Raw genomic sequence first — 25,442 nt, forward strand, 5'->3', positions numbered from 1 at the left:
ATACAGACACAGTTCACACACAAACGCACACATATTCCAGGCTTTTACATTTTGCAGTAGCAGCAGAGACTGAGCTGAGCCCTGATTGGCTGTTATAGTGTGATTTAAAACTTTTGATCAGAGTGACAGATAGAGAGGGAGAACGTGTTTGACCCACAGAGGAGCTCGGAGCTGTTGTGCCCAACACTTGCTATGATGTGGAATTAATTACTGGCCAGCAGTTTGACAAGAGACAGTTTGAAGTTCGATGATTGAGAAATGTGCAGCTGTGGTCTCTCCATCTGGATCTTTGGAGAACTTTTCCATGGTAATTACCAATTATTCACATGTAAAGATTTAGCATTTTAATTTGAGCTGTTGTTGGATTCCTGCTACGTATTAAATTGAAATGTTAAACTGTAAAAAGTACAAATTGAATATTTCCACCCATGTATTTTATACATTACATGGGAGAGTTTTCTAGACAGTTTCATTTGTTGGTTTGGAGGACTAGTGGTTAAAGCAGACAACCACCTCCAAATATTACATTTCCTTTTCTTTGACACTTGAAGGCACTGTTTTCAACCTTACTTACAGTTAACACCACACTTTAATGGGATGTTTGTCCGCCTTCTACTTGTGGGTTAGAGTTCTCATTTAGTGTATGACTTGCTCGATTTGGGGCCGTTTTGTTTCAAAGTTTATATGTAACATTCAGAAAAGTCATCAAGGCGTTAAAATCAGGTTCATATCTCCTATTTGAGGAACATTCATCTACCACACCATATCACAGAACAGGAATCAAGGACACGGAAGAGAAGACGATAAGCACTGGAAATTGACAAATTGGACCGTGTTGGGTCTGGACCTCTTTCCCCTTCCTTGTGTGCGTGTGAAGATATGAGTGTGTGTGCAGCTGGTGTAGCAGAGTTAGCAGAGTAGAGGTGTTGCTCTTGTGTTAAGACTTTCTCTAGATGTGGTACGAGCCAGCAAACATAAACACATGCACACACTCTTCATAAGCCGGTCCACACACACAGCTACATGTGACCCAGGGAAAACATTCCTAGACTCATGACCAGGACGTCTGGTGGGATGAACTCTTTAACATCCTTTTTCTCATTTGTTCTCTGTTGCTCTTTTTATTACGTGAGGATATTCACTGTCCTTTACTCTGGTGAAGCTTGACTTATCAATCTTTCACTTTGATTCAGCTAATATTCGGAACACGGATAAACAGCTTTCATTATATCTTGGGAATTTCGTGTGACTGTTTCGTTCATATTTGGGTTTTTGTGAGGATTGAAGTGGAAAAGTCCCTGAGGAAAAGAAAAGAGACTTCTCTGTTGATTTCTGAGCTGCTTATTTTCAAATGAAAGAACATTTTAATCAACATTTTCTGTAACATGGATATGAAGACTGTTTGACTGACCTAGCAAACTGATGCAGCGCTTGTATTTCAGAACAGTTTTTGTTTTGCTTTATGTCAAAGCTGCAAAAACCGAGGCTGGTTTTTGTAAAATGCTAGACTGCAGACACTTTAAATTATGCGCCTCGGGTGTGTTATCTTATCACAAATGTATTAATAGGCATTTCTTCCGGAAGCTAACAAGTTGTGTCCTTTTCAAGAGGGGTAAGTATGATAACATACCATAATATTGATAGTGGTAAAACAGCTTGCGTAAAATCTATGACCAATACTTCTGTTCAAAACACTCATTTAAGCTACAATTTCACCAACCAACACCAGTTGATTTAAAGCTTTGTGTTGCTATCTTAAGTGTCAATGCACAAGGGTTCTGTTAAGCTCTGTTTAATTTAGTTACTGTATACTACCTTGTTGTACAGCGTGTATGCATGAGTGTGAGTAGCCTCTGTCTGTCTCTGGAGACCGGAAAAGTGTGCAGATCCAAATCTCTCAGGAAGGCTGCCTTAATCCCCTCTTGTGTTGCATCCACATGAGACTGCTGCAAATGGAAATCAGTCTCTTTTTACGCCGACTGCCTCAGACAAAAGGCGAGAGGTGCTCAGCAGGAAGTTAGAGATTTGTTCATCAGACTAAGGCTTTGTGGGTGTACATATTTTTTGTTCGGACTGTCTAGCTGGCCTTATCTGACTTTTTCTTCAATTGATTTAACTGCTCTCTTTGATGTGCCTTAAGCTGCAGATGCTAGGCTAATGTTTTTTCTTTCTTAGAAAAAGGCCACTTTCACTTCAGAAGAGAAAGTGAATTAGTGCAGGATATTAAACAGTATTAATATTTCAAAGGCTATACTATAATACTAGTAATTTCAGAATCATACTCTGTAGCTGCTAAGAGTTTCTGTCACAAATTGAAACTAATTGTAAGCATCTGTGATACAAGAAAAATGTCATAAAACCCTGGAAACACTGGAGTTGTTTGATATTTATATCGCTTTGAAATAAAAGCATGCCGATTATGTGCACACAAGCATCAAAGAACAATGACCCAATACTGATTTTGTGAAGCATTAATCAATCTCTTCCAATCATTAAATATTTGGTCTTGTGTTTCAGGGATTTTCGGTCAGAAGTTGGAGGAAACTGTGCGCTATGAGCGCCGGTTTGGGAACAAGCTGGCCCCTATGCTGGTGGAGCAGTGTGTGGATTTCATCCGGCAGTGGGGCCTGAGGGAGGAGGGCCTCTTCAGGCTGCCCGGACAGGCCAACCTGGTCAAAGAGTTGCAGGACGCCTTCGACTGTGGAGAAAAACCTTCTTTTGATTGGTGAGTGTACGGGCTGCTTGGATTTCCTCTAGTGAATTTGAATGGGAAGCTGATATGTTCAGGTTCTGCACCTCTGGAAACACACAGGTGCGACTGTTAGCCTGAATTCCTTCGGACATTTTATGGAAACTAAAGGTGTTTTCAATACTGTTTTTCCATCAGAAAAATCTACACTTTTTGAGGGATGCCTTATAACACACAAAGAAAATTGGGAAGATTCAGAAAATTACTCTGACCACCATTTTAAACAAGTTTCCTCACCATCATCCTTTCTCAACAGGAGATAAGTAAAATACATTTTATGTAACGTTACACATACATACAGAAAATACATATTTTTTAACAAATATTGATCTATACCAGCGGTCGGCAACCCCTGGCACGCGGCACCGTAACCAGTGGCACACTAGGAATAAGTGGAATAAGTGTGCAAAAATATTTAAATTGTATTTTCGGATCCTGAACGAGACCGCCGCCAGAGCGCGTCTCTCCGTTACCTGCAGAAGGAAGCCATGCACGTAACGCAGCCCCGCTCTCTTTAACTCCAGGTGACTTTCTGCCGCTTTCCTCCGTGGTGCAGTGCGGATCGTTTCACCACGGAGGAAAGCACTTCACTAATTGCAGTACCCATAATGAGCTGTACAAATGCCGCAGTGTTTGCGTGGCTGTTTCTTTAGTTCAAAGCCCAGTGGCGATCTGCTCATCTCTCATCGAAATAATATGCTACAAAGGGGCGGACTGGCCAACTGTGTGTTGAACTTTCCTGTCAGCTCCCAGACCGTAGTCGAGGAGGGCAGAAGCAACAAGCTTCAGGTTCAATAACCAACTTTAGCTTAAATGACTGGAGAGAGGCGAGCTCTTCTTGGGAGGCCTTTGCATTTATTTAGCTGTTCTTCTGTTTCACAAAATACATCACAGACCTCTGTTTTTCTGCTGCCTCGTTTCACTTCCAGAAACATACACGTTCCCTCACTGTCGCTCTACCATCCACAAACACACATGCACAAGCCACAACCCCCTCTCTCTCTCTCTCTCTCTTAAAGGGACAGCGACCTCATCTCACTCTGCATGAACCTGATATCATAATATGTGTGCTGTGGAAAATCAAAGAACGGACGATCGCCCTTATTATTAAGCCGTTTAAACCAATTGTTTAAATGTGTTTGTTAAATTTGGCATCATGTAAGTTGCGCTGACAGGTCCACACAGACACACTGCTTCCCCGCAGCGAGGCTGATAGTTGACGAGCGTCAAGCTCCTCAAACCCCCCCCCCCCTGTTGATAATTCTCGATCGTTGGCACGCGTATAAACATTTTTTTTTTAAATGGCACTTCATATGAAAAAGGTTGCCGACCCCTGGTCTATACTCACCCTTTTGAACACAGTACCTGCTGCGATATACTAGCAGATGGTGTCACAATTTGATGAATTCTTATATTCCTCCATTTATTGTGTTCTTTCTCATCTCCAGTTCGCCTTTTTCGATGCTGAATTTTTAAACACAGCATTACAAGGCATTGACCTAATGTCTGTCACTTTGATGTCAGTGCAGGAAAACACGATGTAATTAATCAGGCTGATGCTTTTCACTCAGTTGCATTACACTGATGCTATGCTGTTAGCTGACAAACACCTGAAACAGAGCCAGTCTAATGTTATTAGTTTCACCTGTGCTTCCCCTGCCATGGTAAGAAAAAGGTTATGATTTATTTTTACAAGGAGGTAGATATTTTCTCAGTAAATGCTAAACAATCATTTTGATTAAATTCAGTCTCCTGTCAAATCTTGAATATATATTTTATTTTAAGTCTACAGGTGCATAAGCAATAAGAACCGACATTGAGCAAATGGAGGCACTGAATACATTATACAGCTAAAGACCCTTTGTCCACCCCCACAAGGGTTTTCACTTGATTAGACCTCTCCTCCAGGCTGTGTGGGTGCTTGATTGACACCTCTCTCGCCCTCTTTGTTTTGCCCTGTCACACCAGCATTTCAAACAGATGAATTCAATTAAGTCTTTACAAAATAAGCAGAGCTAGAAACTTAATGACATAGGGAATACTCTGAACCATGCATGCAGCAGTAGGTGATTTAGAAAATATGTTTCAGGTTTGTATAGCTTTGTCGTTCAAAATATATTTGCCAATAAGGGAAACTGTTTGTGTATTTGACTGTCCAAAAAAGATGTATTGTGAAATACTTTGACATAGGGGAGTTACATATAGGTGGGTGATAACACATAGCAAAGGATGCAGTTGCAATAGCTTAGTCCTCAAAGGTAAATGCTGTCAAGATAGGTTGGGATATTATTTAAAATGTTTCACTCTCATCCACTGGTTGCTTAAATTCCCCTGAAATAAATAAATGTTGTTAAATAATATTCCTTCCCATAGTTTTAAATGACGGTATGACCAGATGTTAAGGGTCAATTTACACCGTTATCATTATTGAAGTGAATTAACATTTGAATTATGCGGTCACGTTTTAAAATGAATTGAGATTAGTCAAGATGTTAAGGACGATCATTTAAATTGTGAACTCAATTTTCTAAATAACGTATACAGACCCTCCACAATGTGCCTTCATACTATGTGTTGTGTTGCTGTCCTGCGAGACAGAGCTGTTTTTTAAAGTGACAACCTTCATCCATAACTCAGGATGACAGAGAAATGCTCTGCTCCTCTTCCTCTTTCACTCCCACCATCTATTCTACCAACCATAAATAAAATCTGGATAGGAGTGACATGAACCCAGGCCTACATACATCAATATCTGAGCACTTCCTAGAAGCACAGGCCACAAAATCACCATCATGTCAGCTGCACCATGACACATCTCCGCCTCCTACATCTTTAACACAAATCATGTCGTGCAGGGGCAACACCTCCGCCCTCCTCCGTCTCCACACACGTCTGATTTTAGTTTTCTTAACCGTCCCTCACCTTGTGATTCCCTCGTTAGCTCTGATACACTCCTGCTTACCTCCGAAATCCTATAGCATTCTGGCAGATCTTTTAGTTCTCTGTTGCCCACGTTGTTACCGGTCTGTCTTTCTGTTGCCTATGTTCTGGTTTCTTTCCTGTGTTTGCCTGATTCTCCTACAACAAAAATCTTTAGTGAGGCTTAAATAACCACAGATATTTGTGGCATTTCGATCAAGCATTAAGGCAAGAGTTTAATTGATACACCCAGATAATCTTTTATGGCAGAGAGATAAATATGAAATATCAATAACACTCATGACTGCATTTCTTTATCTGCACTGTGTACTTCATATTAAACTCTTAAAATATTCACCAATTTTAACACTTATAAATAGACCCCATTGTTCTGAATTATTACGAATAAATCGGTATATATGGTTTTATACATATTTTAGATTTCTTGTATCTCCACATTGACTTTTGTTGTATAATGTAGTATAATGCACAATTTCCTCAATCCAACGTTTGCTGCAATTCCCCCGAAGTTAATTTATTTTGTCACATTCTAGTAGGGTTGGGAACCGAAACTCGGTTCCAGATGAGAACCGATAAGAAAATGCCGGGTACCGGGTACCCATACAAAATACACAATTTCGGTTCTGCTTAACGGTTCCTAAACGCGGTAGACCCTGTATTCCACCGGGTCCGTCTGCGCCGCAGTGCCCCGGTGGAATACAGGGTAAGGGCGGACTGACCATCTGTGTGTTCTGGAGAATCACAGAACGGCCGGGCTCGGTACGCTGACGGCCGGCACCGCCCTTAATTTTTTCAAACGGCATCATGTAAGTTGCGCTGACAGGTGGCAGAGGTCCACAGTTGCCCCGTAGCGAGGCTCCCCCCGTCCTCCCGTAGACAGTTCATGAGCTCAGTCACTTCATAACACCAAAAATGGATCGCGGTAAACGCTCTAAAGCAGGGGTGGGGAACCTTTTTCCTCTCAAGGGCCATTTCAATTTTTTCAACATCCTCCGAGGGCCGTACAAATTATTGACCTCTGCTTAAAAAAAACAAAAAAAACACAGCCCATTCATTGGGCCTTTCTTTCATGCTGTGCAAAGAAAAAGCAACCTCTTAATCCAGATATCTCACCATGACTCGCGCATGCATGCACGTGCACGGTGTGGCATGACCACCACAACAGAAAGATATGGACACAAGATGTGTGCAAATGTATTTAGTTTAATATCCATGTGGACACGATTTAAGTGGGGGGGTACCTCACACCCTCTAGGGGGGTCCGGGGGGCATGCTCCCCCGGGAAGATTTGTTTTTAAATGTTTAAGTTAAAAGCATCAATCTGGTACACTTTGAGAGCAACATGAAGAGATCTATGGATACATCTCTCAACATCCATATGAAACAGAACTGTAAGCAGATTTTATTTTTCTTTATGGATATTTTACAAATCACTCCCCTTTCAAACTGTATTCTTCTTTATTAATAACAACTTTGTTTTACTGTCATACAGTATTTTATACCTGTTTAGTTTATTCTCTTATTTTTTTATAACTATAATGATCATATCAATAATAATAATAATAATACATTACATTTATAAAGCGCTTTTCCTGGTGCTCAAAGCACTTACAAGCAAGTAAAACAAAATAACAAAAAATAAATAAAGATGATGATAAAGATGTGCCTTTACCTCACTGGTTGGAGAAAAAGCTTCTTATATTCGTTAGCATAGCTAGCTAACCAGATGCTAATAACAACAAAGTTGTAGACTGTATGATCAGTATGACAGATGAACAGATCGCCCACTGGGCTTTCAACTAAAGACACAGCCACGCAAAAACTGCGACATGTATTGTGTACGGCTCCTTATGGGTACTGCAATTTCTCAAGTGCCGGAGCGGCGTTCTGGCGTTCCGGTGCTCTCTGTCAAAACTGCACCCCTGTCAGACACGTCAGGCTCGTGTTGTGTTCAAGGAACCTAATCTTGGCCAGGAAAAACAGGCACTCGCTTTTTTTCTTTTTTGCGGTCTATATTTCTTCAATTTTTTTCTTTTTTGCGTGTGTTTATAAATTACCTCGAGGGCCGTACCAAATGGTCTCGCGGGCCGTATACGGCCCGGAGGCCGGAGGTTCCCCACCCCTGCTCTAAAGTGAGGCTCCACTAGACTAAAAAAGAAAAAGACAAGGCACAGTGTAATGCCTGTTAATAGCTTGCCACAGACATAGCCCAGTTAAAATAAAGCACAGCATGTATTTTTTTAATTTGTAAAAATGTCAGTTAAAGCTTAAAAGAATAAAGATATTTTTGTTATCTAAACGTTTGACCTCTTTCTTTTACAATTTTGGAATCGAAACGGGGAATCGATAAGAACCGGAATCGGTAAGCAGAACCGGAATCGGAATCGATAAATTTCAAACGATACCCATCCCTACATACTAGTGCTTACCACAGTTTTAATGTCTCTATAATTATATATACTGTATTTCTATTCTTAAATGGGTGTACATTAACTGTAATGTAATGCCATTTTCCCCCCGGGGATCAATTAAGAATCCCTGATTCTGAAACACAACACTACAGACAGCTGCCTTTAAGATTTCCCAGCAGTCCTCTTGCTGCAGGAGTATTCATGAGGATTTCTGTTTGCCTCCATGCCATGTACCAATAATAATTTCTCTATTTCTGTCTGTGATGTTCCTGTGCAGTAACACGGATGTGCACACAGTGGCCTCTCTCCTGAAGCTGTACCTCAGAGAGCTGCCGGAGCCCGTCGTCCCCTTCAACAAGTTTGACGATTTCCTGGCCTCCGCAAAGCTCCTCAGCAAAGATGATGAAATGGTAAGAAATAGCGCTTGATTGGTTTCTTCCTACCTGTACCTTGCTTATACTACACATCCACAGAAGTGAGCACTGAAAAACTCTCACATAAATCATCCGAAGTGCTGCGCTGTGGGATTAAAGCTGGTCTCTAAATAGGATTTCTCTCACACTTTAAAGATAATGCTTCACAGCAGGGGGCGAGTCTTTGGCTTCCTCACAGTCTCTTAATCCTCCTCCTCCTCTCATTTACACTAGAGCCCAAGTGCTGCCATGCCTGTGAAACTTCCAAGGACTTTGAACTAAAAAAGGAACAGTGAGGAGAATTCACAATAAAAGAAAAGGTTACCAGTTTGTCATTGGATTGCAGCAGGTTTTGGTTGTTTGTAATCCTGTGAGCTCATTTCAGATTAGAACATTTACAAATCAGAATTGTGTTTGATGATTGTCTTATTTGAAAACATTTCTGCATTTTGAAAATCAAAAAACAACCACACATGGGTTAGCATAGTAGTTTAAAAGCTCTCATAAAGAGAAACAATATTAACTCTGATTATAAAATAAAACATACCTTTGTAAGCATTCCCCAGAAGGTGATAGGAATAATTTCATACTAATTGTTTTTAGATTACTAATAATGGATTTTAGTACCATTTGTTTTGTTCTCTGAAAAATCAAAGCATTGCTTTAATGAAAATCAATCGCTGAGAGAAACGTTGGTCCTCTAAACATTTTCATATTAAATATCGTAGAATATATTTTAATTATTTTTCACTGATTTGTTGTGTTGTCTATTCAGTCTGTTGGTGTGATTAAAAAGTAATTGCATCATCTGCAGGGTATGAAGGAGTTGAGAAAGCTTGTGGAAGATCTACCTCGGGTAAACTACAACCTTCTGAAGTACATCTGCAGGTAATAATTGTTTTTTAAATTATATTTAAGTAAAATCATGATAAATATATACTGTTAATATAACAGGGACATTTTTATTCAAATGTGTTGTTTTGCCAGATTTCTAGATGAAGTCCAGTCGTATTCAGGGGTGAATAAAATGAGCGTCCAAAACTTGGCCACAGTCTTCGGGCCAAATATCTTGAGGCCGAAGGTCGAGGATCCAGTCGCTATTATGGAAGGTCAGTATTCTGGCATGCTAACATTATTTTAACGTTAAGAGTAATTATATGCACATTTCAAAAGGAAAGATACTGATTCAGGTCTCATCTTTTCAGGTACTGTTCTGGTCCAGCAGCTCATGGCCGTTCTCATTGGCCGCCAAGACGTGCTGTTCCCCCTGGAAGAGGACAGCCCCACGGCCCTCGAGCTTGTCAACAACAACAACATCGAGCTGCCACGTGGAAAAGCCACCACAACTACCTCCGCCATCACTAAGGTGACCCAGAACACCGAGAACAACAATACACAGGTAGTGCGGCAGTGTGTTTGGGAAGCACCCGAATCTCCGTCACACCGCCAGCACGTGGAGAACAACGTCTCCCCGCGATCGGCCAGCCCTCGTAGCGGTGTCATCGGACGCTTTGACATCACCCGCAGTCCACCAATGACGGTTAAAAAGAACCCAGCTTTCAGTAAGGGCAGCGGGATCGTAACAAACGGCTCCTTCAGCTCCTCGCCCTCTTCAGACCCCAGTCAGGAGAAGAGCCAGACTCTAACAGGAGGCGGGAGTTTACCGGTGCGCCGCAGTGGGACGCTCAAAGGCTCCGGCACCAAAATGGGCACCAGTGGTGTGACGAGTGGTAGCAGCACCGGAGGGAACGGGACTGGAGTTGTGCGTATGGGCCTATCCGGCACTGATGTGGGTCTGAACGGCCGCAACGGTCTGTGGGTACCAAACGGCTGCGTCACGTTACGCGATAACAACAAAACCCGAGACGGCACCCAAGTGGATCAAACATCCAATCAGAACCGCCTGTCCACGTACGACAACGTCCAGTTAAACCACCACAACCTGCAGCAGCAGAACCACATCGCCAACACGTGTCTGAACAGCAGCTGCGAGGACAAGCAGAGCGTGGACAGCGCCACTTGGTCCACCTCCTCCTGTGAGATCTCCCTGCCGGACAACTCCACCTCCTGCCGCTCCTCCACCACCACCTGCCCCGAGCAGGACTTCTACGGAGGTCACTACGAGGACATTGATGGAGCGGTGCGAGAAACTGAGCCCAAGTCTGGTGGAGGAGGAGAGGGGGAGGGCAGGAACAGCAACAGAGAGGGCAGTGGAGAAGGAGCGGGGGGGAGCAGTCGGGGCACCAGCAGCAGTGATAACAGTGAGGGATACACTGTGGGGAATGGAGCCGGGAGCCACAGTGCTCTGCACAGCCTAGTGGCCAGTCTCAAACAGGAGATGAACAAGCAGAAGACTGAGTACGAAGCCAGGATAAAAAGGTAATAACATTTAGTTTTGTTTGCTTATTTAGTGAAAATTAATGAGAACGATATTCATCGGCTAAGAAGTGTTTTTTCACAAAAACTATAAATAATGACCAGGGGCCGTATTCACAAAGCATTTTATCTTACCGCTAGGAGTGCTCCTAACTCGCACTAAAACATTTTACGTTGGAGTTTTTTCTTAAAAGTTAGTCACAAAGCTGCTGAGACCTACTAATACTAAGGATAAATCACTAAGAGTGAACTAAGAGTGACGCGCCGTTGCTATGGATTACGTCGATTCTCGTGCATGAGTTTAGAAGCGGTCAGTACGGTGATTGGTTGTTCAGAGCAGGCGATTTGGTGAAACTCATTACATTACATTACATTACATGTTACTTGTTAGACGCTTTTATCCAAAGCGACTTACATACTCAATACTGTGGGCAATCCCCAAAGGAGCAATTTGGGTTGAAGTGTCTTGCCCAGGGACACAACGACATGCTGACTGCAGAGGGGTTTGAACCTGTGCTCCCCTGATCCTAGCACCAAGGCTCTATCCACTGCGCCATACGCCTCCCACTCATCCGCAACATCCCACAAACGAGCCCACTAAATCACCGAAAAACAAGGAAATAGCCTAGGCTAGAAATGTATTCCTATCAAATAGTTATGGACAGTGCAGTTAGCAGAATACACGCATGATGACAAGTTTGTGCAAACCACGATAATGACGTTGTATATGCACGTTAAAGAGAGAGAGCAAAAAATACGTAAATTGCATTAAATCAAGGAGGCAATTAAAAGCACCCTGCAAACTATTATCCAATGAGCATATTTCCAGCACTTAACACTAGAACCGCCAGAGGTCGCTGTATACCTAAAACCGCCAACGGGTAAAATGTACCCGCTATTGATTTTCAAGGTACAATGTTCTTTTATTTATCATACAGAACAGTGAGTTTTGATCGCACAGGGATGAAACTTATACCAATAGAATCTGTGGACTCTCAGCTTTTCATATGATATAGGTTGTGCAGATAACATGAAGTATAAAATATTGCTAAGAGTGCTGATTTAAACGCTTGGTGTTAGACTTGTGTTTTGTGTAGGTACAAATCTCTCTATCTCTCTCTATCGATATATCTGTAATGTTCTGTTCTATGAACATATAATTGTCTACATAAATAGACTACTTCTCTCATTCCGAGTGTCCATCTTTATTCAACTGGCACGTAACCTGCACACATGCATTAGGTCCTCAACGTGAGCTCAGTCATCCAAGATCTTGTATTCTCCAAGATGTTACACTATCTATAACTATCTATCTATCTGTCTATCTCTCTCTCTATCCATCTATCAATATATCTATCTATCTATCTCTCTCTCTCTCTCTCTATCTATAAGGAACTGCAGTAGACAAAAGGCGTTGCTATAGCAACACGTCATGTTTACGCTGCATTTTCTATGAGGTAAATATTACCCGCTGGCGGATATAGGTATAAATGGCATTTTTTTTGGCGATTTTTTCAATCTGACTTCATATTGACAATTGTTAACAACAGAGGGTGCGACATAACACACTTTCAGAAAAAGTCACGGACTGGGAGACTTTAATATGTTATTGAACAAAAGTTACATACAATCAAAAAACAGCTGCGGGTAAAATGTACCCGTTGGCGGTTCTAGTGTTAAACACTTTCAATAACAGCCCATACCGCCGTTCAAGTCCCCCTATCATGATGAATGAAAACAATCTGCGTGTTGATGGGATGTAATTTCTTTCTATTGACGAACACGTCCTCATCTTTTGATGGCGCAATTATTTTTATGTGCGTCCCGTCAATAGCACCGACCACACCGGGCATACCTGCAATTGCCATGAAGTTGGCTTTGATCCTGTGTAGTTGTTGATTGTCCAAAGGAAACCGGATAAACTGTTGGATGATATGTGGTCTAGAGAGCGCGTTGATGGTTTGGTTTATGGCACGGCTGACTGATGGTTGCGATATTCCTAAATCGTCGGCATTGCAAAGTTGCATTTTCGATGTTGCTAAATATCGTAGTGTTGCCAAAAAATGTATATCCGGACTAATCGGATTATTCCTGTTAGTCGGGGATGTTATTGCATCCCGCACTAATTCCACAACAAGTTTGATACCCTCACGATTTAGCCTATATCTCTTGATCAATTCACAATCTTCCATTGTCTCCAAAACATTTCGTCTCGCAGCCATTTTCAGATTCTTTGTGAATAGGTCTTACTGAGTTAGGAGTCCTCTCGAGGACTTTTAAGCTCTCCTAAACTTAGGTGCTACTTTTAGGCCTAAAATACTTTGTGAATTGCTCTTAGTGAATAAAATTAGGAGTCCTAAATTTAAGACTGACACGCCCATTATGTTTAGGAGTTTCTCCTAAATTCGCCAGTTAGGAGCTACTTTTAGCCCTAAGATCCTTTGTGAATACGGCCCCAGATGTATAAATCTTAAGTACAAGGGATGAAACCTTTTCCTCTAAAAACTTCAAAGTTTGAGATATTTTTAAGTTTTATATGGCATGCAACAAATAATGACTTACCTAGATATAGACAGTACAATATAGAGGAATGTGCACGAAAGATATACAAAACCACAATTGACCATTTGCTAAAATATTGCTGAATACAATTTAAACAAGACTGTATGTGGTGTGATGACCTTAAACAAAACATCATAGTATTGGTACAAAAGATATTCCATTAACCTCCTCAACAATTCCACCGCAATTCATTTAGCATATTGAAAATGCAAATAAAGTGTTTATTTAGTTGTTCTTGATTATCTATAGCCAGTTTAGTAAATGCTGACACTTTTTCCAACGCTTTGTTTCAGCTTAGAGCAGCGTAACGTGGAGCTGGAGACGGAGATGGTGAGCCTCCACGAGGAGCTGGACCAAGAGAGGAAGAAGTACACCATGGCAGAGATCAAGCTGCGCAACGCAGAGCGCGCCAAGGACGACGCTGAGCGGAGGAATATGATGCTGCAGAAAGAGATGGAGCAGTTTTTCTCCACGTTCAGCGACCTCACTGCGACTGGAAACCCCCCAGCAGCCGACCCCCGCCGACCAGATCGTAACAACCCCATCTGGATACAGTGAAGGGAGGCTTATGATGTGATGTGAACAATATGAGTGCTCCAAACAGGATTTGGCTGCTGGTTGTTAAGGGAAAGTTACAATGCAAAGGTTAATGGCATGTTAATTTAAGAAATAAGAGGTGTGTGGCTAATGAGAGCCACCTGTATAAATATAGACATCACCTGGAGTGATGCCAGACTGACAATATGTGTAAATACAGTGTTATTTAAACAGCTCCCAGACACTCATCTGACTGAAGAGGATTGAAGGCACACCATAGTCCATGATGACACGTTAAAAAGGTTGCGTTTAGCCAACAAACATAAAAACCTTGGACCTGAAAACACAAAAAAGACCATGCAAGAACACCTCTATATTTAATTATCTTTTAAAAAAATCTAACCAAAAACATCTTGTTGTTCCGTGTAATTCTGTATCTGCTCATGTACATAGAGGGAAACGATGCAGAAAAGTGTCATATGTATGTAAAAAGAAATGAAAAAGTAATATTTAAATGTTTATCTGATATTTACGCAAAGTTATCAATGTGCGATATTTTATATTACGTTTTCTCCTTGCACTTACATGTTTGTTTAGTCTCAGCAAGGTGGTACTGAATGTTCTGTCGGCCAATGTGTGTACCAATTACATTTGGACAATATACTGTATAATATGTGCTTCTACGCTTCTGTGCTGTTTATTTACCCCATGACCAAAAAAAAGAGCCTGTTCTGTAAATATTTTATAGATAATCATAGACGCTACTTGTTAGTCTGCACTGTGCGTCAACACATATTCACATGTATATGGCACCTATTAAGTTGATACTGATTGAGGAATGTTTTGTAGCTTGTAAAGATACATTTTAAGACTGTACGATGGGTCATTGGCTAAAATCCCAGATTCAAACAAAAGAATATCAGTTGTCAAATCTGAATTTCAGTGGAAAAATTCTCTCTGAATACACTTATAAACAGTTTCTGAGCATACAAGATGCCAGTTTTAAAAATATCTTCCTGTACTTTCCATTTTCCAGTTTCAACACCTAAAAACAGGTTTTCCCCTAAACTAGCACAGAATAACAAGCTGCAGAGTCCCGACACAGAGTTGTGTATTTTGTTTATAACTGTGAACATTTTTAACTACAGCATCAAGTCTTCTACATGGAGACATGAACAACCTGGTGGCTAGTTTCATTAGCAAGTGGTGTGTGCATGATGGTGCATGAGTCCATGCGGGCTGGTGTATAATTATGTGAATGTCTGTAAAGTTACTGCATATCGATGAAGTCTTTGAGTGTATTTATGTAGCTTTAAGCCAAATGTATACACATGATGTGGTTTTGCTGATGGGTACAAAACATATTGAGCTGGACTTCTGAACAGAAGCTGCTGCTGGCTGCTCTTCCTCTGAAGACCAGGTCTTCTGCTGCTGGTCCACGCAGGACATCTGGAATGTGCACATGGAGGGGAAAAAGTGCCTGAACAACTGAAGGAGGAGGGGGGGAGGAGGCTGTGCTCCTCATTTTGCACCCTCCATCGGGAAGTAAAGGGCTTAAGCCGAGCTGACTGGCACCTCGTTCTGTGACTCCACACAAAGAGCAGATTATGGACGCAGGGCGGGCGGGAGCAGGAGTGGGACAGTGGAATATTTTTCATGACATGATACTTGATACACAAAATAAAAAAATACTTAATATGAATAAAAGTGCATTTTCATTTGATTCCTCTGTTTTTGTCTCAAGGTCTTTCAAAAGGTGTGAGAAGATGCAGCATTTGGTTAGTCTCGCATGCAACGTGAGTGGACGTTAATAGAATATAATCGGAGGGATGAAACCATCTTTAATGGTCACACATGCAGAGCACACACAGTGAAATGTGGCCTCTGCATTTAACCCATCCTAGTACCAGGAGCCTAGTACTAGAAGCAGTGGGCAGCTATTGTACAGCGCCCAGGGAGCAATGGGAGTAGGGGGGGGAAGGGGGTTGTCTGGTGCCTTGCTCAAGGGCACCACGGCAGGGCAGGAGGAGGTGAACTGGGACCTCTCCAAGTAGAAGTCCACGCTCCATATTTAGGTCTGGTCGGGGACTTGAACCGGCGACCCTACGGCTCACAGTCCAAGCCCCTCCTGACTGAGCCTCAGCATTAGGCCTGGCACCAATGACTATTTTCCGTCAGCTAAATTATTTTATATACAAATGATAACATTATACAAAAAAAAAAAACTGATTAAACCAGCAGTTGTGGATACATGTTCAAGTAGATGTAATGTATTTCGTGTAATTTATTTTTTTGATAAAACAGTTGGGCAAAGACATTGTTTGAAACATCAAATATAATAATGTGGTTATGGACAAATATTTTAAGTCTTAAACATAACTAAAGTTGCCCATACAAACTATATCATTTAAATTAGCTTAGGATCTTTTTTGTGTGAATAAAGTGATAGTCAATATACAAACATATGTCTACATGGACATATTGTAATAGTACATTGTCTATAGTTGTCTATTATACAACCAGAGAAGGTAAAGTGACCACAGTTTTAAAGATATTTGGAAATCTGACAGTCCTATAGTATAAATCACCATGTTACTGTGATATGAATGTAATACTTAGGAAAGATTATTGCCTTTTCTATCATCCTGCACCACCAGGCAGCATGTGTTTGCTCTAGTGTTGAACTGGGAGCTTGAATCTGAATTAGGGTCTGTGTAGGTGGGACTCTGTGTGACTGTGGCACTTTGGATAGATGGTTTCTATGGAGACAAAGGCCAGAAGAAACACTATAGGCCCATAGACATTTTGAATTGCAAATCACTGCGGGTAAAAGGAAGAAAGGTACACAGTTTTCCAAGATCAAATATTTTGTTTATTTTCAATCACATACATATACTATTTTTACATACACAGTTCCTTTAAAATGTTGTGTTTACAGTAACAGCTTTCAGTTTTTTTTTTTTTTTTTTGCATTTGTTTTGACTTTATTTGAAACTCTATAGCCTGAAGCTTTGAGATCAGCGTGAAACGGATACAATTTCTTTTTTTTTTCAACCTGACAATGTCAAAAGAATGTTTCATTAAAACAGCACGGAGTAAAAGAAACAAGAGAGAAGGAATCGTAAAAGAAGTTAAGAACAACGTCACCTGATTCAGATGAGCTTTACAGGGTTTCATCATCGTAGAGTTTCACATTTAAAGATTCCAAACATTTTAGCATCACCCGACCCTTCAGTACCTCCCTGTCTGAGTGCAATAGTGTTTATTGCATTGTTGGATAATTGTTATTTACAATATGACTTGAAAGAAAGAGGTGAAAACTAAAAAGATGGGGGTCACAAGTACTTGGTCCAAAGATTTAATTTTGGCACAGCTGAGTACAAGATGTATTCTACTTTGTGGCTAAAATTTGACAATAATATTAATGGCTGATTGACAGACAGCCATCAAATAAATGGGGATACATTTGGCTAATCCTGAATCCATTATGTATCATTGAAAGCTCCTTGTGACCAGATTTGGAAGCAGGATTGGTGGTTGACATATTTCTAACTTCTAAACGTTGTGACTTAACATGAATACACACATGAATTACTTCCAAACACACACCAGTACCGACTCTCCATCGACATTCTTTGAAAGCAACCCTCAAAACCCTATTGAACGAAAAAAGTGAAAACGTGAACTGTGAAATAATCCGTCCCGATGTCATATCACATCTCCCATTTCAACCTTACAGACAGTTAGTGTTGAATGCTGGTTAATTTGAAATCACACACACACACACACACACACACACACACACACACACACACACACACACACACACACACACACACACACACACACACACACACACACACACACGCACGCACACACACACACACACACACACACACACACACACACACACACACACACACACACACACACACACACACACACACACACACACAGATGACAAAGCAGAGCAGCAATGACGTGAGTGAAACAGTTTCTACATTCAGTGTTGACAAACCCAGCTGTTAGGATCAACTCTATTTCAGGCCCAAAAGCACCTTAATATCACAACAGAATTGTCTGGAGGGATGTCTTATAAAAAGATCACATTCAGAGAAAGAAAGAAAAACTATGCTTCAGTATTTGTACAACGGTACCGTGAGTATCTGTGGTGCACAGAAGGAGTAGACTCAAAACACTTTGACCCCTTTGTGAGAGATTATTTTTCAAAACACAAAGCCATTTAAAGGTTTCACCCTGTTTTTTGAAAGATTGCCCTGGCCAGACCCTGACAGAAAGCTGAGCTAGCGTTAGCTTATTCTGGAGACGCCGCCCTCAGTCGCCCTGTTAGCTCTGTGAAGGTACCGCAAGTCTGTGTGTGGTTCACTGTACACAAGCCACAGGCAGGAGGAGAGTTAACAAAGTAGCCATTAGAAGTAACCTATATTATTTTGGGGGAGTGGTATTTAGACAGTGTATGTACAGTGACAGGGTCCTTTAGGTGAACAAGAATGGAATTAGTGTATCAAATGTTAAGAAGCGTATTAAACCAATAACTGACATGTCCACCTAAACAAGGCCATGACTGGGATTTCACTTTTATTCTTAATTAGTGGACATATGAGCCATTTAATTTCTGAATAACATGATTATATTCATAAAAAGTCAATGGTGTTTTGGTGTTCTGGAAACGTGAAAGCAACCTTAAGTGTCTTAAACCTCATCTTTGTATTCTTTCAGTAACCCGATTGTCAAGAACCAATTCATTATTAAAAACAGTTTGAGTAAATGTTGTGTAAAAACTAGCATTAGCATAGCCGTACAATCTGAAGACATTTCACACCACTTCACAGTAACTGCTCGAACACAAGGTCGAAGCGCCAACATTTGTCCAAAGAGTTTTTAATTAAAAAAAGTTTCCACCCAATTTGGTGGTTTAGGGATTAAGATTTTTAAGGCAGAAAAAGAAGAAGCAGAGGAAAAAATACCCAAAATAATATCATTTCTGTACTTGCAATGCTTCATTCCTAAAGGCACTTGCCATATTCAGGTTCCATCTATCTAAAATAAATAAATAAATACATCCTAGAAATAATTAAGAAATAAAGTAGTCAACATAATTGTGTGGTAGCCTCTATCTAGTAGTTGTTTTACTTTAGGTGCAGGGAAATGACTTAACAAAATGATACATTGCTGAAAGGTTAACACTCAACGCCCGCCTTTAAACCACCCACTGTATCATTTGTATCTCTTTCTATGTTTCAGACAGTCAAATAAATAGGAATAGTCTCCATGTGGCGACACCACAGTGAAACAGACCAACCTCCAGCGCCCATGAGGGGTTAACTGTACACAATGACATGCATCCCATGGGGGGGTGGAGGGACCAATCATACACTTCCAGGAGAAATAAAAGGTTCATTACTCACAAAGGAGACTTTTTAAACCCCTTATGGGTTATTTCAAGAAGTCTGAACACAATCAAAATAATTTATTCCAGAGTGTACTGACCCTTTAAGTCCCAAACTCAGCCCTGACATTTAATAATGTCTCAATGGCTTGCCTATGGTTAACAAACACACACTTACACACACTCTTACTCACTCTTCCTATCCTGTGACCAGACCCCCCATGTCTGGAGTTAGTTTACATCGTATATAAACAAAAGTCTCTATACAGACTCATTTTAGCATACAGTGATATTAGCATTGTTTTAAATCTAGTCATGCAGGACTACAGCAATAGGCAGGGGCAACTGAGGTGGAGAGCAGTGATGTGGCAAGGTGCGCTAGTCAGAAAAAAACTCCCAGTGTACTGGCTGTCAGTCCCACTCTGTGTGCCCTTCAGCTGTACAGAATTACATTATTTACAAGTAGCGCAAGGGAGCGCCACTCTGGGTGAGAGCGACTACATATCCCTGCAGAATAACCACATAAAAACACACAAATCAGGCAACCTTACATGGGGGAAGTGTGGGTGGGGATGAGGGCCTTTAGAGGTTAAAATACAGCAGTGTCATTACACAAGGGTTGGATAGGGGGAAAGGGAGAAGGAGAATGTATTGTACAGTAGTGATGAGCAAAATGGCAGCCCACCTTGTCACAATGATTTGAGCATAAATGCTTTGGTAAGGAATCGGGAGACCAGCAGCCAGTCAGTATGCACTTTACAGTCGAAGCATTTTGGTCATTTTGTTTGGATGCCATATAGAAGATATGAGGGGTAATATAAGCAAAGCAACTAGAGGATCATTAACATACTTCAGTTTAAATACCACTGCTGTTTTTGAATGACAATGCACAGGCTTGAGATTTCATCATTTCAGATTCTGTATTTCCATAACTTTTGTTTTTAATATTCATTTTGATCTTTGCTCTTTTTTTGTTGTTGTATTTTCAGTCGGTCATTTCAGTTTGGAGTCCTTCACCTGCGGAAGAACATGGGGTTGCGCAGGCAGGCCGCTAGTCACCTGCAACACCCCAGGGGTCCTGCAGAGGTCTCCAGGCTGCTGTCAGTGTCTGAGGCCAGGGTCTGGTCGGTGGACATGGAGGAGATGTCGTTGATGGAGGAGGAGGGGGGGAGGCTCTCGCTGCTGTTCACGGCTGCACCTGTGCTGAGGGAATCAACGGCAACAACGGGTTACAACGTTAAAGATTTTGTAAGTGCACACAGAGAAACGTTTTAGCTGAGATTGAGACACATGAACAACATCTGTGGGACACGACAATCACAGTGTCTTTAATGAAGGGGAAAGTGAATCACAGGAAATGTCACCAAAGGCTGCAGCGATTCGGCAATCCAAAACAGTGAGCTTATGATCATTGAAATGGCAGCTAAATAACTACTTATAGATATTGTTATATGTATCTTACATTAGATTGAGTCATCTGTTTTCCAGTTTTATTTTTGAAAATTCCTCAACCCATTTTATATATGTTTCTACTTCGACCTCCCCAGCTGTGTCTTGTCCTTGTGATTGGTTTTGCATGTATTTCAATTCATGTTTCTGTTTGGTGTTGTCAGATCCAGCTCTTTTTATTCCTGGACAACTTTCAATAAAGAATTCTGAGATTTCATTAAGGACTCTTAGTTCAGTCACTTCAGATGCTATTCTGAATCTCTTTATTTTATTTTATTGCATAAACCCACTCTATCTGGACTCGATCTACAGAATTAATAAGGTACATTCATTTTTCATGTATAATTGGTGGTTTTACGGTTCAAATCATTTTTCAAAATGAAGGATCAGAGGGTGTCAATGAGTACCACTTCTTAGTGATTCTTTTTTTCTCTTTGATACGTTTATGTGGAAAGCAATGTTATAATGGGTAGTATGCTTTGCTGTAGGGGATAAAAAGCAAAGCCTGATTAAAAAGCATGATAATAGGGGTATTGCCAGCATGAAGAAATCACTTAAACAACCTTTTATTTTGTGCACACAGTGCTGGCACACTGTAGGTCTGCTGTTTGTGTCTGGTAATTGCTTAATGGAGACTGGTGGGTACTCCAGCTGACCCAAAATAAAACAGAGAACAAAGCAGGATTTATGTCTGGCATTAATTCAAGAAGTCACTTCACTTGTACGTTTATTTACGGTAGATACATCAGAATTACCTGCCACTGTTACTATGCAGGTGCAGTATACGTTTAAATGTTATACAACCACAATAGTAGAAGTTAGAAGGATTAGAAGATGAATTAAGCTTTTAAATCATAAACTCATTATGATTAATCATGGGGGGAACATTTGCCAAACTTTTGATGTGAGATTATAACTCTTGTGTTGTGCAGCTGCCATCTGCACTCAGTGAACTCAGTTTTTTTAAATGAAAGATTCATGATGATGATAATGATGATGATGATGATGATGATGATGATGATGATGATGGTGAATGTGTTAGATAATATACAAGGTGGCAAAGAGACAAAAGTGAAGTGTTAGTCTGGAAATACCTCTAAAAGCAATAATTACAGCATTAAATATGCTAAAATCTCCCACACACACTGCCTGAGGCACCATGTGTGCACTAAACTTGTGTTTCCTGCTGCAGTAAAACACTGTCTGCAGTTACTGCACTGTCTGCTGCATAGATACAGCACATACAGCCCATAATCTGCTACAGTCAGCATCAGACATAAGGCCTGCCTCGAGGCTTAATTACTGCCAAGTAAAAAAGAAAGACAGATGGAGTTCATGAGTCATGTTTAAAACAGGGTGGAGAAGAGATGAAAAGTAGATGTTGCATTACTGTATGTGGTACATCAATGCTTTGAACCCTTAACTGACTATGAGGTCAATAGGCTCATATTTCCTTTGTACTATTTCAGCTTGAAGAAATGCAACAATCAATCAAAATGGCAATTATAATTCTACAAAAGTATTAGTTTATTTACTCTGGTTTGTTACAGTGAGAGTCTTTATTGTACTGTAATGTCGCAGTTACCTCTCATGGTCAGGAGATGTTACTATCTCTGCAGGATTTATCTGAAGCTTGCTTTTCTAATCTTTAAAATGTAACAGTTCTATTTTATTAATGAGAAATGGGTGTTGTTTCACCATAGCAATAAAGCTTTTTTCACAGTGACGTAGGGGTGGCCTGATACATGTGCTAACATGATTCCATACTGCCTCTCTGTGGTGAACTATGAAAACAGCACTTAATGTTCTTGCAGGACTTTTGCAGACAACAGGACAATATAAAATGTCAGCTGCAGATGAGGACTGACATTTCCTGTGATAGACCCCAAAGGACCTAAATCTTAAGTCATGACATGTTATACATAAACCCAAAAACACTCAGTTAGTGCACACATAGAATAGATAAATATATATGATGAGGCAATTTTAGCAATTACTCATTAGCTGTCCACCAATACCATTTAACAAATTGTCACAAACAACATTTAACTTCAAAAAACATTGAGACGCAAAGGACAGAGACACATGGTCAACAACACAATGGGTTTCTCTATTTACAGATAACTCCAGTAAGGTTATATTAAATTAACTTACAGAGCGATTAGGGTTATGCACTGAGAGTACCTGAAGGTGAAGGCTGTCCCTTCACAACGCCATTCTTCGTTCTCTCCTCAAAGTTCATCACCTCTTTGTAAATGAGTTCTGCAGGAGAGCAAAGTTCGGACAGGAAGTCATTAAACGTACAAAGTGATAGCACGCACTTTTGGTGATTTCCTGTTAGCCAGTGGTGGACAGTAGATTAAAAAATGAATGTTGAGGCACTTTACTTAAGTTTCCTACTATAAACTTGTATTCTACATCAATACAGTGGCACATATTTGTGTATATACTGTATATAAAAAATGGTCTACTCCTTTACCAGCTGCAACACTGAAGTGACACACATTAATTAACATTAATCAGTACTTTCCCTTTTTAATCTTAAGTATATTTTGTTGCTCATTCTTTTGTACTTTCACTTAAGTCAAAATCTGTGTTGATACACGATAAGTAAGTACACGTTTTGAGAACTTAGTCCACCACTGCTGTTATCTTACAGTATTTGGCTTTTGGTTAAATTATTTGAATAATTTTCACCTTTCCATTCATCAATGGAGTGTTCTCTTTCATCCAGCTGCTTGTCGTAGATCTGAGGTGGAGGCTAAACGTAAGAGAGTACAAACAGTTTAGTAAGTCAATCATCAAAAATAATTTAACAGGAAATTCATATGGCTGATATCGTTGGATAACTCCAGGTAAAAGGTGAATAGAAAAACATCTAAGATACACTTTTATATAATACTGCATCAAATTTAGCAAAATGAAACATCTCTCCTTTAACTATGTATGTAAACAAAGTCATGGATTATGGAGAAAATAACTAAAAGAAAATAAACATTCTGATAAGCCTTAATCTCATGAAAATATAAGACGCATCATTTAAATATCACATGTATCACATTTATCAGATTTTACAGAAAGATCAGAATGGAACATCAGACAGACAGGAAGATAAGCTTAGATTATCTGGTTGTCCAGCTAAAATGCCAATGTCCCTCTCCCGCATGCTTTTCATTTTATCTAAAAGACGAACATGCTGTCAGTCACCCCTCCTGATCCTCTCAGACTCTGACACCATAATCTCACTGCAGGTGACAGGACCACACACACACCTGTCCGATGTGACCTTGGAGGGACAGTTTAATTCAGTAGCAGTAAAAGAGGCTTTCCTCATATTGTTCTCATTGTGATATAACATGTATATTCTTATTTATGATTTATTATTGAGAGTGCTGAACCAAATACGTCTCCTATAATATTCAGTCTTTAATCTTCATCAACAAAAGTCCCATTGATTTTTTTTCTTTTTCTTTGGATGTAGGCCGGTTGTTATTTACCATGGATATTTGGATGAGATCTCTGGCCTTCATCAGCAATAGGTGACATTAGAGAAAGGGAAAACAGCAGAAAATGTGTTGAAATGTCATTCACAGCCATACAATACATACCATATAAACTCTAAAAACAATACCATCATGGAAAACCATCAAAAATGCAACAATGGACGAAGTGCACGGTTATGAAATCCACTAAATATGAACTACAATGAAGGTGTGTCATGTGGCGTTTCTTTACAATAGCTACTTTATTACAGTATGCTATTTAACGCTGAAATGAATCAGCTAGTTGGTGTATTGCTACAGAAATTGGTTTCTGTGCAACTTTATTGTGCAGATGGCTTTTTCCCAATCTCACTGTCAGCTCATACTAATGAGGCACCAACTGAACCAGAAACACCACCACTCTTACGCTACAAATCAGAACGCATTAATTTGCTCATTTACACTTAGCAGCGAAATAAATGTCTTCATCTAACAAGGAGCAAAACAAATCTATTCTCCTAAGGATTACAACTATTCAAAGTTCAAATAAAGTGTAAGTAACAGAGAAAAATGAAAATGAGATGTGGAGCAAAACTTTAAAGGTCACCTATTATGCAAAATGCACTTTTTCATGTCTTTTATACATAAACATGTCTCCCCTCTGTGAAAACAGATTCTGAAAATGTCAGGAAAAAGGATTCGCTCACTTTTTGTCCTGATCCATTTACGGTATATACATTTTCTATACAAGCCAACATATTGGCTAGAAAATTCTCTTGGTGTTCAGATAAGGTTAAGATGAACCTCTTTAGAGCGTATTGCACTCCTCTCTATACTGCCCCCTTGTGGGTCAAGTATAAGAAGGCGAGCCTCCGGAAGCTCCAGGTTGCATGTAATGACTGTTTGAGTATACTGCTTAGAAAACCAAGATGGTGCAGTGCAAGTGAAATGTTCTGTAATGCACGAGTCAACACGTTCCATGCTCATTTGAAAAACCTGATGTACAAATTCATCTATCGATTAAATGTTTCTCATAATGTTGTCATTATGCTACTTTCAAATCTGTGTTTCAGTGCTGTACGATACCAGTCACCTCTGTGGAAACATTGGTAT

The 25,442-nt window shown here is 40.3% G+C and overlaps 2 protein-coding genes across 11 annotated transcripts in view; one reads left to right on the top strand and one right to left on the bottom strand.

The window, feature by feature from the left end:
• The window catches only part of arhgap24 (Rho GTPase activating protein 24), a 78,930-nt gene extending 64,265 nt beyond the window's left edge, over positions 1-14,665 (top strand). For all 4 annotated transcript variants that reach the window (XM_079658351.1, XM_079658352.1, XM_079658350.1 and 1 more), the window contains 6 exons: positions 2,518-2,725; positions 8,378-8,510; positions 9,328-9,401; positions 9,501-9,622; positions 9,719-10,892; positions 13,745-14,665. In XM_079658351.1, coding sequence (XP_079514477.1) covers positions 2,518-2,725; positions 8,378-8,510; positions 9,328-9,401; positions 9,501-9,622; positions 9,719-10,892; positions 13,745-14,009 — 1,976 coding nt within the window. In that variant the 3' untranslated portion in view covers positions 14,010-14,665. The remainder of the gene's footprint in view (positions 1-2,517; positions 2,726-8,377; positions 8,511-9,327; positions 9,402-9,500; positions 9,623-9,718; positions 10,893-13,744) is intronic.
• Positions 14,666-16,837: 2,172 nt separating this feature from the next.
• Positions 16,838-25,442, bottom strand: part of mapk10 (mitogen-activated protein kinase 10) — a 34,394-nt gene continuing 25,789 nt past the window's right edge. For 4 of the 7 annotated variants that reach the window (XM_079660129.1, XM_079660131.1, XM_079660130.1 and 1 more), the window contains exons 11-14: positions 24,345-24,371; positions 23,545-23,608; positions 23,032-23,109; positions 16,838-20,596 (exon numbers count right to left, since the gene is read on the bottom strand). In XM_079660129.1, the coding sequence (XP_079516255.1) occupies positions 20,454-20,596; positions 23,032-23,109; positions 23,545-23,608; positions 24,345-24,371 (312 nt within the window). In that variant the 3' untranslated portion in view covers positions 16,838-20,453. Of the gene's footprint in view, positions 20,602-23,001; positions 23,110-23,544; positions 23,609-24,344; positions 24,372-25,442 lie in introns of all 7 variants that reach the window. The other 3 variants (XM_079660132.1, XM_079660134.1, XM_079660133.1) reach the window with 3 other exon arrangements.

The sequence above is a fragment of the Notothenia rossii genome (genome assembly GCF_949606895.1).
Source record: "Notothenia rossii genome assembly, chromosome: 11".
NCBI lineage: Eukaryota > Metazoa > Chordata > Actinopteri > Perciformes > Nototheniidae > Notothenia > Notothenia rossii.